The sequence below is a fragment of the Schistocerca serialis genome, chromosome 1 (assembly GCF_023864345.2).
Source record: "Schistocerca serialis cubense isolate TAMUIC-IGC-003099 chromosome 1, iqSchSeri2.2, whole genome shotgun sequence".
Taxonomy (NCBI): Eukaryota; Metazoa; Arthropoda; class Insecta; order Orthoptera; family Acrididae; genus Schistocerca; species Schistocerca serialis.
In genome coordinates this window covers 229266956-229281014 of record NC_064638.1, presented here as the reverse complement: position 1 = coordinate 229281014, position 14059 = coordinate 229266956, and the positions used below count along the sequence as shown (strand labels likewise).

Here is a 14059-nt window from a genome sequence, read left to right as displayed (position 1 = left end):
TTGAACCAATGATCTCTTGTTCCACAGCTGCTCACGCTGACCACGGGACCACAGAGCTCCTGACCTCAAGTTTTCCTTGATGTTACATATGTCGCACATGGACTACTCACTTTGTATATTTTGCTTATTTTTTTCATAGTTCCACACAACTTCTTCCTGTTTTCTCGATTGATCTGTGTTCAGTTTTTCAAGGCCTATCCACTTGCATGGGGAGGGGGCAGGGGGGAGGGAGAGACAAGGGGAAAGTAGAGTAGAGAAAAGTAAAAGATTATGCAGGTGTGCTGATGGAATAGAAGGTGTATGTAGGGCTTTCTTGGGAGGGGGGAGGGGACGTGCAGGATCAGGACAGAGACTAGTGAAAGTTAAGGCCATTGGGTTATGGGAATGAAGAATATGTTGCAGGGAGATTTCTCACCTGCACTGTTCAGAAAATCTGGTGTTAGTGGGAAGAATTCAGGTGGCACAGACTGTGAAGCAGTCATTAGCAAGTGCACTGTGGTGGGCAGCATGCTCAGCAGTCGGGTGTTCCATCTGTCTCTTGGCCCCAGTTTAGCAGTGCCTGTTCATGTGGACAGAAAGCTTGTTAGTGGTCATGCTCACTTTGGATGTAGCACATTGGTTGCAACTTTCACAGGTGGGCCTGCCTTTGATGAGGGAGGAGATGCCTATGACAGGAATGACGGAGGTGGTTGTGAAGGAATGTATGGGACAGATTTTGAATCTAGGTCTATCGCAGGTGTACCATGGGGTAAGGTGTTGAGAACAGGGTTTGAATAGGGACAGAAAGGCTGTTGTGTAGTTTGGGTAGCAGACGGAGTAGCACTGTGGGAGTGATGAGGAGGATAGTAGGGACGATATTTCTTATTTCAGGGCCAGACGAGAGAGAATAAAAACTCGGGCAGAGAATTTGACTCAGTTGCTTCAGTCTTGGGTGGTACCGAGTCACAAGGGGAGTGTTCCTTTGGAGCTCTACAGTGGGTAATTGGACAAGATGTGGGAGATCTGTTTCTGGGCGGGTTGGGGAGAGTAATTTCACTCTGTAGAGGTCTCAGTGAGACTCTCCGCACATTTCGAGAGGGACAGCTTGTCACTATAGATGCAGTCAGCATGGGTTGCTAGGCTGTATGGAAGGGACTGCTAGGTGTCGTACAGGTGAAAGCTGTCGAAGTGGAGATATTGTTGGTGGTTAGTAGATTTGATATGAACATAGGTACAGATGTAGCCATCCTCGAGGTGGAGGTTGACATCAAGGAAGTGGATCATTGAGCTGAGGAGGAAAAGGTGAAGCAGATGGGGGAGATGATGTTGAGGTTCTGGAGAAATGGGATAGGGTGGCCTGACCCTCAGTCCACACCGTGAAGATGTTGTCAATGTAGCCAAACCAAGTGAGTGGTTAGGGAGTCTGGGTGGTTAGGAAGGATTCCTCTAGTTGACACATGAATAGGTTGGCATAGGATCACATCAAGTTGGTGCCCATTGCTGTGCCAGTAATTTGTTTGTAGATGGTGCCTTCAAAGGAGAAGTAATTGTGATGAGGAAGTGGTTGGTTGTGGTGACCAGGAAGAGGGTTGTAGGTTTGGAATGAGGCAATGGGAAAGGTAATGTCAATAGTGGCAAGCTTTAGGCATTCGGGATATAGTGTAGAGGGAAGTGGAATTGATAGTGATGAGCTGGGTGCTGGATGATAGAAGAATAGGACATGTGAAGAATCAGTTGAGGAAATTCTTAGTTTCTTTTGTGTAGGAGGATAGGTTATGGTTAATATGCTGAAGGTGTTGGTCCACAGGGCACAGACTCTCCCTGTGGGCATACAGTAACCAACCACAATGGGACATCCTGTGTGGTTGGGTTTACATACTTCAGGAAGCATGTAGAATGTCGGAATATGGGGGTGAGGAGGGAGAGGTTCTGGGATGGACTTTGGGGTCTGTAGAGGGACTGGAGCTCCTGCTGGATTTCTGAAAAGGGGTCTCTGTGGCAGGACTTGTAAATGGACGTATTCCGGTAGTTCATAACCACAGCAGTGGAGCCTTTGCCTTTGCCAGGATCATAAGTTGGTACTTGTAGTCCAGGGAATAGCATCTTTGACTAGTAATCAAATGTCCTGAGTCGCAGGTTGACCCTCACCACAGCTGAAACTTTGAGAAAAATCATCAGCGACGAGAGGAGCTGATAGAGGTTCTGGACACCCTCTTGCCCTTCAGGTGGGAAACAGCCCCTAAAAGGTGGAAGAATCTGCGATGATTAACAGCATAAGGATGAATAAGGCAATGGAAACCGCTGTATTAAAGACACATCCGGTGTACCCACAGAACTTCTGCACTGTAATTAAGAAAAGTTCCTCTCCATTGTGTAATGAAGCAGGGTTGCCCACTGCTATCCTGTTTTGGTTTTACACTCTTTCAGTAACTTAGTTAAGCAATGAACTTTTATTTATTTATTTTTTTTTCATTTTCACTTCTCAGATTCCGACTACAGATTCTGTGGCCTTCAGCCTCATAGTGCGTCAAGTCGGTGCCAGAATGTGATGTGACAATACTTGAAACAGAAACTTAACATTTCCGGTCCGTGCAAAAAAAGTGTAATTGTATTCGGCTTTGAACATTTAACGCGTATTGTGAACATTGTTAAAGACTGGAAGTTTTTGACCTTCCTAATGTGATGATTATTAAGTGTAAGAGGTTTGGTCACATGAATATTGTGTGTGAATGATAACAAATAAATCGCACTGTGGTTTTCATAAGTGTTCAACAATGAATAAGGTCTTGACTTTTGATTTTGGAAAACATAATCTAGGATCCTGGCTTGTTATTTGCAGTGTGATTTAGGTGAGACGGACGCGGCTACCGAGAAGACAATATTGAATAAGCAAAGCAAGGTAGGTCAGGAACACTGCACACTATCTACTGGGAGACGAAATGTTTCGCTACATCTGGTTGTGACGTGAACTTTAAGTGGCGCTAATACAAGGATTCAGCCCGGCATGTTACATTTGGCAAAAGATTCCAGATTAGTCTGCCAATTGGGTCTCTGGTAGGGGACTGCCAAGGAAGAAGTGACCATGAGAAAAATACGGATTAACCAATGAAAGGGCAACATTGTATGAGTTGGAGTGTCAAATGTCACAAGTTTGAATATGGTAGGGAAGCTACAAAATATGAAAAGAGAAATGCAAAGGCTCAATCTATATATAGAGGGGGGGTCAGTGAATTTAAATGGAAAGAAGATAAGGATTGCTGGTCGGATGAATATAGTATAATATCAGCAGCAGCAGAAAATGGCATAACGGGAGTAGCATTCATTATGAATAGGAAGGTAGAGCAGAGACTGTGTTACTGTGAACAGGTAAGTGACAGGGTTGTTCTCGTCAGATTCAATAGGATCCAGTGCTGACAATAGTAGCTCAGGTAAATATGCCAACATCACAAGCAGAAGAGGAAGAGATGGAGGATATTGAACAGATGATTCAGTATGTAAAGGAAGATCAAAATCTACTAGTAATATGGGCTTGGAATGTGGTTGTAGAGGAAAGAGTAGAAGAATTGATACAGGAGAATATGGGCTTAATAGTAGGAATGAGTCTGCAGTAAATTCCAGTGAATACTCTCACATCACAAGAGGAGTAGTTACACATGAAAAAGTCACAGAGACATTGGAAAATTCCAGGTGGATTACATCATGGCCAGACAGAAATTTCAAAATTATATATTGGATTGTAAGGTATATGCAGGAGTAGATATAAACTCAGCTCACAATTTAGGTATGGTGAAGAGTACACTGAATTTCAAGAGAATTGTCCTGAACATAACTGTGGAATGAAGTGGGACGTGGAAGTATTGAGGAATGATGAGATACATTTGAAGTTCGCCCAAGATATGGATACTGCTATAAGGGGTACCAACCAGGCAGTTCATTGGAAGAGGAATAGGTATCTCCAAAAAGACCAATCACAGATGCCATACAGACAAACATTGATACAAGAAAGGTAATTTGTGAAGAAACTTTGGGTAATAGAAGAGATACTGTAGTTGATTGACAAAAGAAGATAGTATAAAAATATTCAGGAATACTCTAATATAAGACACTTAGGAACGTAGTAATAGGAAATACAGAGAACCCAAGATGAAATGGCTGAAGGAAAAACGTGAAGAAATTGAGAAAGACATGGTTGTTGGAAGAACTGACTCAGCTTACTGAAAAGTCAAAACAACCTTTGGTAAAATTAAAAGCAAAGGCAGCAACATTTAGAATTCAATGGCGATTTCACTGTTAAGTGCAGAGGGAGCTAGTGGAAAGGTGAAGAGAGTACATTGAAGGCATGTGTGAGGGGGAGGAATTATCTGATGACATGATAGTACTAGAGTCAGAATTTAAAAGAGCTTTGGAAGATTTGAGATCACATAAGGCAGAAGGGATGGATAACTTTCCATCAGAATTCCTAAAATCATTGGGGGAAATGGTAATCAAAAAACTTTTTGAGTTTGTGTGTAGAATCTATGAGACTCAGGATGCACCATCAGATTATGAGAATCTGCACAATTCCGAAGATAGCAAGAGCAGATAAGCATTAGAAGTATCACATAATTAACTTAACAGCTCATGTTTCCAAGTTGCTGATAAGAATAATATGCAGGAGAATGGGAAAGAAAATTGAGGATCTGTTAGATGACAATCGTCTTGGCTTTAGGAAAGATAAAGGCACCAGAGAGACATTCATGACGATGCAGTTGATAATGGAAGCAAGACTGAACAAAAATCAAGACACATTTATAGGATTTGTTGACCCAGGAAAAGCATTTGACAGTGTAAAATGGTGCAAGATGTCTGAAATTCTGAGAAAAATAGTAGTGAGTTATAGGGAAAGGCAGGTAATATGCGATATGTGCAAGAAGAAAGAGTAAGACTGGAAGACTAAGAACAAAGTGCCTGGATTAAAAAGGGCATAAAACGGGGCAGGGATGCAATCTACCTCCACACACACACACACACACACACACAATGCCATCTTTACAGCAAAGAAGCAATGACTGAAAGTTTCAGCAGGGGGAAAAATTTTGGGGTGTTTCAGTTCGAAAGAAAACCAAGCTCGTTTTCCATATATCATTACCTTGTTATTGACAGAATGTTAAACCTTAATCTTCCATTTTTACTTCCCAATACGTAAAATTCACTTGGGTGCCCCCTCATTTTGTTAAGTGTGATGCGGCTCTGCAGTGTAAAACAAACTTACTTACAAAGAAAAAGGAATCACTGGACATGGAAGAAGTGCTCAGTTCTGGAAACAGTTAAATTCAGGTTGAATGCTTCTCCTTTTTTTCTCCTCCTTTCCTTTCCATTCTCTTGCTATGGCGCTGTTATTGCGTCCTGGGCACTGAAATGTATAGTAAGAAAAGATGTGGTTGATAATAAGGGTGCATGGACTAAAAAGATAGTATCTAGATTTATAAGTAGGAGGAAACTCATACTAGAGGAGAAAGATGCATTAAGTAATACAGCTCAGTAAGAGGTTCAGTATGTGATTGGTCTCTAACTCTGTTACTCATCCTACTTTTGAGGCCCAAAACTATTCAGCAGCTGATATCTGGTGAAGCTGCTCTTGGTGAAAAGTTTGCACTCAACACAGATCTGTTGACTGAGCTCTTATTACAATCAGAGTTTGCTTTCCTGAGTATCTTATTCAAAACTGTAAAATATGAGACAAGTTCAGTTATCTTTTTGGCTTGAAATATACCTTGTACTGTCAGGTAATAAAATTAATTATGAAATATAAGTGTTATAGCACCACTGAAACACAGCAGTTATCAATACACTGAATTAATAACTGTTGTGTTTCAGTGGTGCTATAAAATAAAATTAATTTTATTAACAAATTTGAAGTAGTATATTTGGTTTGAAACATCTTTTGTTTGACTTACGTTGAAACTCCAAATTGTGGCAGGAAACTGGTGGAACAGTTTTGAAGTATTAACACAATTATGTAGATAGATGGTTCATTGTGAAGTCAGACATTAAACTCCTAATCACATTGGTCACAATATGAATCTTAATTTAACCATTACTGTTCCAGTTCGTAAGAATCCAGTAATGCTGGTAAGCATCCTCAGTAAGAAAAACTGCTCAGTGGCAGAATAAAATGTACTTGTTGGCTAAATAATCTATTGTTCATTTCATTATTTGGAGATGCCAAGACAATAATTACGTCTGTGTTGTCTCATTATACCTCACTTATTTTTCCTTTCATATTGACTGCTCACAAAATATGAATATAATTAATAATTTAATAATGAAGCTAATTAGTATGTTAGAAATGCATGGTGATATGCGTATTGCTTTGTGAGATAATTAAGTATGTGAGTTTCTGACACTTTTTTCAGTTGTAAGCATTATTTGACACCATTAAGACATTTAGAGATATTGTAAATAGTCAATAATTGTATATCTGAACATTGCAGTTTACTATGAATTTGAAATCTTGCATCTTTAGCAAGCTCTCAGGAGCTCAGAATGCTTATTGCTGCCTGTATAAGAGGAATTGTCTTTCCTAAAATCATTTGTTATTAAATATTGCATCCACAGTTTTCCACTTAGATTGGAATCTAGGCTCCTCATGTTATTTCAGCAACACTTGGGGATGATACAATATTACTCACATAACAGAATGAGGTGGTAGTTTCTGGTATGCAGAGCTTGGAGGGAAATAGAAATGAATCGTATTAATGTACAATGACAATTTTTGTCACAGTTCTGGATCAGTATCAGATTCTGTTGTATTTCTTTGTAGTTGACCTTAGTTCCTGGCAAAGTAAAATCTCCGAGGAGATGGAAACGGAGTACGAATGTGATGATTTAGAAATAGAAGAAACTGTGGAAGTAAGTTGATGAAAATATTGTTTTTCCACATGAAATCCTGTTGCAATCCATAACATACAACTGAAATAAATAAATCCAATAAATGATATTTTTCCTTTTTTCTCCCCCAGATGAAAAAGGTAGACACGAGCTATATTGAACATGTAAGGTATCGAGAGGGAGCTCTTACTATTGGCTGTATAGGGCAACCAAATGTTGGGAAATCATCATTAATGAATGCCATAATGGGAAAAAAGGTAAAGTAATAATTATCTTACTGTATTTTCTATATTGATAGTGATCTCATGTAATGCAAGTAACAGTGCAGATTGTGTAAAATAAAGTACTTGTATAATATTTCAGGTGGTGAGTGTTTCTAGGACCCCAGGTCACACGAAACACTTCCAAACTATTTACCTCACATCAAATGTCAGACTTTGTGATTGTCCAGGTCTGGTTTTTCCATCAAAAGTCCCAAAGACATTGCAAGTAAGTCATTGTAATTTCATTCTTTTCAGGATTATACTACTACTTGTTCTGTAACATCTGAGAACAACACTCATTCACCTAAGAGCAATTGTTGTGTTCATTTTAGAGGACACATGGGCTTGAATTGTGAAACATTTACATCAGTTCATTGGCACAGTTACAAATGCAGTTTACTGTATTTATCGTGTGAACTGTGTATCTGTGCACTAATGTTCAAACAACACACTATTGTGTTAACACAGCTGACTGAATCTCAGGACAGTTAAAGAATTCCTTAGAAAACAAATGTCTAAGTCTCAGATGGTTGTGTCAGGTCCCCAGAGGATTTAATTAACAAAATGACATAGCTATTCTAGCAACGCATAATGTAAAGGTTCAGCGAGTATTTCTTACGCGGACGCCGTGCCGTAAAATCCGGAGTTCCGCAGATACGGAAGGGAAAGTGTCACACAGTACAAATAGCCTCAGCTAGTAAACACATCAAGGATACGGACAGTGCGTCTCCCGTACCTTGGAGGGCGAGAAGGAACTTTCTGCCCTGGGTCTCGGCCGGACATATCGAAACCAATATAGGTCCACAGCGACGAAATGTCGAGGAAGACCGAAAAATAAGTTAGAGAAAGCGGATGTGAGGGCTGTGTCCGAGCAGAGCAGACCTTCAAAATGAGTATTTAAGGGTGTCCACGAGCAACAGGAAGCAGAAGTTGAAGAGGGCACAAGCAGACGAGGCCCGGCAGCATCGAGAAGGTAGCAGCCGCTACTGATGAGTCTATAGGAACTGCAACTACGAGAAGATGGTGATGCTCTGGTGGAAGCAACTACAACTGTCAGCTAAGTAGAAGTTTTGCATTGGAATAGTTTTGAACAGGGACAGTTTGTCTCTGCCTCAAGTAGCCTCTACACTTAGTTTCAGCAATAGAAGGAACAAGCCACTGGCTGGTGCTTGTCTCCTGTGAGATAGGACAAGGGTCCATTATTTATACAAAGAGTGAATTCAAAGGTGGTAGTTCTCGTGAGTAGTCGTTTCCGACATAGAGTGAGAAGTGGAGATTCTGGCTGAATCTATAGAAGTGTACAGAGTAAGGGGAAGGGTCTGACACCTCACATGTCCTTTGTGATATTAGTTCAATAAATTGTGTTAAAGGAGAAATCTCACCTTCCTGTTTTGACAGTTCAGTGCTGCCAATTCCCCCCTCATACCCACTACCTATTGAAAGTATTGTCTAATGTATCTACACCTCCTACATGCCCTTAGACAGTCCAGGAGATTCTACTCCCTCTCACCTCCGTAATAAAGGCTAGTTAAAGGGAACCACAAACCCATAATTGTCATCAACGTCTCAATTGTGCCACGCAGGCTCACCCAACTCTATATTGGAATCCGGGACCCCTGCCAGGACGCAAAAAAAAAAAAAAAAAAAAAAAAAATTGGTATTAGATGTGGAGTGGTGCCTTATATGTGTAGTGGGGGGAAAGATAAGGAGCAGCAGACAGTTGTACCACCGAGTATCACCGCAAGAAGAAGAGGCCCATATGAGTAGCAGCGCCCAAGACCCGGCAGACCAGAGAGGAGCCCAGCAGCCCAGCGAGAGATCGAGCAGCAGAGCCAGCAATAGGGAGGCCTAGCAGAGCCCAGTGGACGGGACGAGTGGCCCAGCAGCTAGCAGCAGACACAGGCAAGACAGCGTGTCGAAGTAGTAGTAAGGTCCTTTGTAATTATGAACAATGACATCCTCCAGTAGTGATAAGAGTGGCATAAGTGCGAAACATGCGTTAGTTTTAGTTCCTAAGATTTTTGAGGATAACCAAATGGAATTGCAAGAGTTCATTGAGAATTTGAATGCTTCATTCGATGTTGTTAAAAGTGAGGATGAGAAGTTATTGTTCCAATATGTAAAGTCCAAAATAACAGGGGAGGCCAGGTCGAAACTATTAGTGAGGGATCAAACAAATAATTGGCCGGAGGTTCGAAGCATATTGGAAGAGAATTATTCGGATAAGAGAACCATAGATTTCTACGCATGTTGCATGTTCCAAGCAAGGCAATATCTGGGAGAATCTGTAGCATCTTGGGGTAATAGGATAGACGAGCTATCCAAATCGTTCAGAGTTACCATAACACGAGTAACAGAAAAGGCACAGCTGAAAGGTGCATTAGAATTGGTTTATGCACTAGGTTGTGCATGCTTTATTCAGGGACTAGTAAATGATAGAATACAGACAATTGTTCACAGCAGAGGGGAAGAAATAAGTCTTGGGGATGCAGTAGAAATAGCACAGCCAGAGGAAAGTGCACTGCTATCGATGAAAGAAAAGGGACGATTTCATAAAGGGGCTCGTAGATAGACAGAAATTAGAAATAACTAGGGAGAAAAATGGTATAATTGTGGGGAAAAAGGGTCACATTGCTAGAGAATGTAGGAAACCAAAGATGATTAGTAAAGTACAATGGGTAAAGACACCCACTAGGGCAGAGGAAGCTAGGAGGTTCCAGAATTTTTGTTATAATTGTGATGAGTCAGGGCATACAGATACTAAGTGTAGGAAAATTATAACTCGTGAGAAATGTCAGAGACGTGGGCATAAGGCGACAGACTGCCGAGGCGACAGACTGCCGAACCCCCAAGTGTTTTATATGTAATAAATACGGACATACCACATACCGATGTATGGAAAAAGTTGGAGTAGCCTAGGGAAAAAAGAAAGTGGTTTCGGGAAACTAAGGAGGTGGGATACGGAGCAGTCACATGTTACCACCACCAAATGACCCAAGGTTAGGGTGATAGACTGCGAGGCAGAAAACGATGTTATGACGACTCATTGCAAAGAAATTGGTAGAGGATTGACGTTTTTAATAGATACAGGAGCACATATTAGTCTAATTAAGAGAGAAGCTATGATCCCAGGGTTACCAGTTGACAGAGCACAAATGCTGAGGTTAAAAGGGGTAACAAATGGTACAGTAAGTACACTTGGCACTGTGATATTAACTTTGAGAATAGTCAAAACTGTATTGTGGAAACACACATTTCACGTGTTAAGCAAAGGAATAGATGTTCCTTATAATGTTTCGGTAATCACAGATTTTCTGCAAAAGCAAAGAGCAGTCATTGATTACAGAAACAGAAAGTTAGAAATAAATGGATGGACAACACCATTATTAGCAGTGCCCAAAGAGGAAGCAACAAAGGAACCAAGAGAAGTACAAAGCATGCGAGAGGTAAATGCGCATCAGAAGGGTAAGGACCCGACAAATGGAAAGTGTGGGAAGAAACGATGTTATAGGCCGTACCACAAAAATTTAAAGGACCAGAGTGTCGTCGGTGAGAGTATCGGGCCGAGACAGCGATCAGGCGAGATGACGCAAAGCCAGGAGCGCTTAAGTCGCGACAGAAGTGGAACAATCGGACCAAGGGAGGAGAAAGTTATGAGAATTTGCATCAAGGGACACAAAGCTATTTCAGAAGGTGAAGAGATTATTGTACCGAAACAAGAGATAACACAAGGTATTTATGTTCCAGAAGCGATAGTATGAAACGTACAAGGGAAGTGTATCATTAGTGTACTGAATACAAGAAAGGAATAATGTGATTTAAGTTCCATACAATTAGTGGCAGAAAAGATACGCAATGAAGCCGCAGTACGAAGAGTGCAAGACGCGCCGAACAGGCAAAAAGTTATAGGAATCACAGCTTACAGGTCCGAGAAGCTTTACGAATGGAGCATTTAAACGAAGAAGAAAAGCATGAGTTGCAGAAATTGTGTGTGATGTGTTTCATTTAAAGGGGGACAGGTTATTCTTTACAGAAACAGTAAAGCATATCCTTCCGATACTGCCTGAGCACAAAGGCGAAGTTATCAGTGTTCGACCGTATCGGATCCCAGAAGCACAGAAACTGATATTGAGGGAACATATAGAGAAAATGTTGGCTGATGATATTATTGTGGAAAGTCAGAGTCCCTGGAACGCACCAGTGTTGTTAGTTCCAAAGAAGATTGATGCTAGTGGGCAAATGAAGTACAGGTTGGTGACGGGTTACAGAAAGTTAAATGAGATTTCAGTAGAGGAAGCATTCCCAATACCGAATATATCGGAAAATAGGAAAGGCCTAGTATTTTTCCACGTTAGACTTGGCAAGTGGCTACAGATATTAATGGACCCTCAGGACAGAGAGAAAACAGCTTTCAGTGCCAATTATCAGCAATATTAGTACAAGAGACTGCCAATGGGATTAAAAGGGGCACCTAGTACATTTCAGAGATTAATGAATGTTGCACTAACGGGGTTACAAGGAACCAAGTGCTTGGTGTATTTAGACGATATAATTTGTTAATGGAAGCTCATTGGTGGAACACAATGAAAAATTGAGGGAAATTTTCGATCGACTAAGGGAACACAGGCTAAAGTTGCAGCCAGCTAAGTGTGAATTTTTGCGTAAAGAAGTAGTATTTCTTGGACATAAAATCACAGACAGAGGGGTACAACCGGAGGAAAGGAACGTAGAAAAAGTGAAGAAGTTCCCAGTACCAAAAACCAAAAAAAAAAGAGTTAAAAGGATTCCTAGGATTAATAGGCTACTATAGGAAATTTCTGAAGGACTTCAGTAAGATTGCAGCACCCTTGCACAGATTGCTGAAGGGATATGAAAGTTATGAATGGGGAGGACAGCAGCAAGATGCGTTTGAACAGTTAAAAGAGAAGTTAATCAATCCCCCCATATTACAATATCCTGATTTTGAGAAACCATTCGTTATTACCACAGATGCTAGTGGTGACACGATTGGAGCAGTTTTATCTCAGGGGAAGATTGGAAGCAATTTGCCAATAGCATATGCTTCAAGATCATTAAATAAAGCAGAGAGGAATTACTCAGCAACTGAGCTAGAGTGTTTAGCGTTAGTATGGGCAACAAAACAATTCAGACCATATGTATATGGGAGAAAATTTGCGATTGTCACAGACCATAAGCCACTAACTTGTATTTTCAGTGTGAAAGACCCATCATCGTGTTTATTAAAATGGAGGCTAAAACTAGAAGAGTATTCATACGAAGTTATATATATACACGCCAATGCAAATGCATTAAGCAGACTGAGACAAAGTGACGAAGAGGCACAGGTGAAGGAAAGCCAAGAGCTAATAAGAATGATAACTGAGGCTAATGAGTTAGAGGAAGAGGAGGCAGAGCTAAGTTAGGAACAGAAAGCCGAAATTTTGAAGGAGGTACATGATAATCCACTAGGCGGACACCAAGGTATTCACCGAACTGTAGAACATTTAAAGAAATACGGTTCATGGAAAGGAATGAAAGGTGATGTTGAGCAATACATTAGAACACTTGATAAATGTCAGCGAAATAAGTTTACGCAGAGTAAGATAAAGATGCCATTAGTTGTTACAGACATGGCAGAAACTGTGTTTGGGAAGCGTTATATGGACGTAGTTGGTCCTCTAGTTGTAACAACAGGAGGTAATAAATATATTTTAACATTTCAGGATGATTCGAGTAAGTTCACAGTAGCTATTCCAGTGGAGAGGCAAGACACAGATACAATAGCTGAGAAATTCATTGAAGAAATTATATTACGATATGGAATTCCATCACTATTGTTAACAGACCAAGGATCAAACTTTCTGAGTCAAGTGTTTAAGATATTATGTAAAATATCGAGAATCAAACAGATCCAGACCACTGCTTTTCGTCCCCAGACTAATGGAGCGTTAGAAAGGATGCGTCGAACGCTAGTGGAATACTTAAGCCACTTTATAAACGAGGACCACAGCAATTGGGATAAGTGGGTTCCTTACAGTACATTTGTTTTTAATACTACCCCTCATAGCAGCACCGGGTATACCCCATTCGAGTTACTGTTTGGGAGAATTGTGAATGTACCAGGAATCTTACAGAAAGAGACAGCCACAATTGGGCACAATTATGACAATTATGTAGACCAGTTCAAAACAAGAATGCAGGAAGCACATAGGATAGCACGAGAGAAAATAAAAGAGGCAAAATTAACCAACAAGGCTTACTATGACAAGACAGAGAATTCCCGAAACTTTAAAAGATAGGTGACAGAGTGCTGCTACATGACGAGACTGTAAGACATGGGAAATCGAAGAAACTAGATCCCAATTTAGAGGTCCCTACGAAGTAATGGAAGTAGATTTGCCTAATGTGGTATTGAAAACGCATAGAAAGGAATAATTAAAAGTACATGCTAACAGGCTGAAGCCATATTATTAGGCTATAAAATTTCACTTACAGACCCAGCAGGGTGCCCAGACCAGTGACGTTTTGGATTTGGATTGTCATCTGCGTGGGGTGGTCATACTGTTTTCAAGCGCTTGGAGAAGCAGACAATGTCATAGAAATTCACCCGATAAAGGCTGGCTGTAGTCAGAGCCACGCTGACCGGTCTAAATAGAACGGTAGAATCAATCAGTTCGAATGAGCAATTGCTCAAGAACGGAATGGCCAAGCTGGAACAATTTATCACCTATTCATTGAAAACAACTGATCATGGTTTGAGTTGGATGGCAGCATTCATGACGATCAATGAGCAGCTCCTACAGTTGCAAGGCTTGTTTAATGAGATAGGTGTGCAATATGAACAATTAGTAAGTGCCATAGTTCATGCACAGAAGGGTATCCTTGCACCTCTTATTGTGAATCCAGTGTAAATTGTTCAGAATTTAAGATTAATTCAAGACAACTTA

At 40.7% G+C, this 14059-nt stretch overlaps 1 protein-coding gene across 1 annotated transcript in view; it reads left to right on the top strand.

Annotated features, from left to right (window-relative positions):
• LOC126466382 (guanine nucleotide-binding protein-like 1) overlaps positions 1 to 14059 on the top strand; it is a 61211-nt gene that overhangs the window by 31091 nt on the left and 16061 nt on the right. Inside the window, exons 7-9 of the mRNA XM_050096381.1 lie at positions 6782 to 6870; positions 6981 to 7106; positions 7213 to 7338. Coding sequence (XP_049952338.1) covers positions 6782 to 6870; positions 6981 to 7106; positions 7213 to 7338 — 341 coding nt within the window. The remainder of the gene's footprint in view (positions 1 to 6781; positions 6871 to 6980; positions 7107 to 7212; positions 7339 to 14059) is intronic.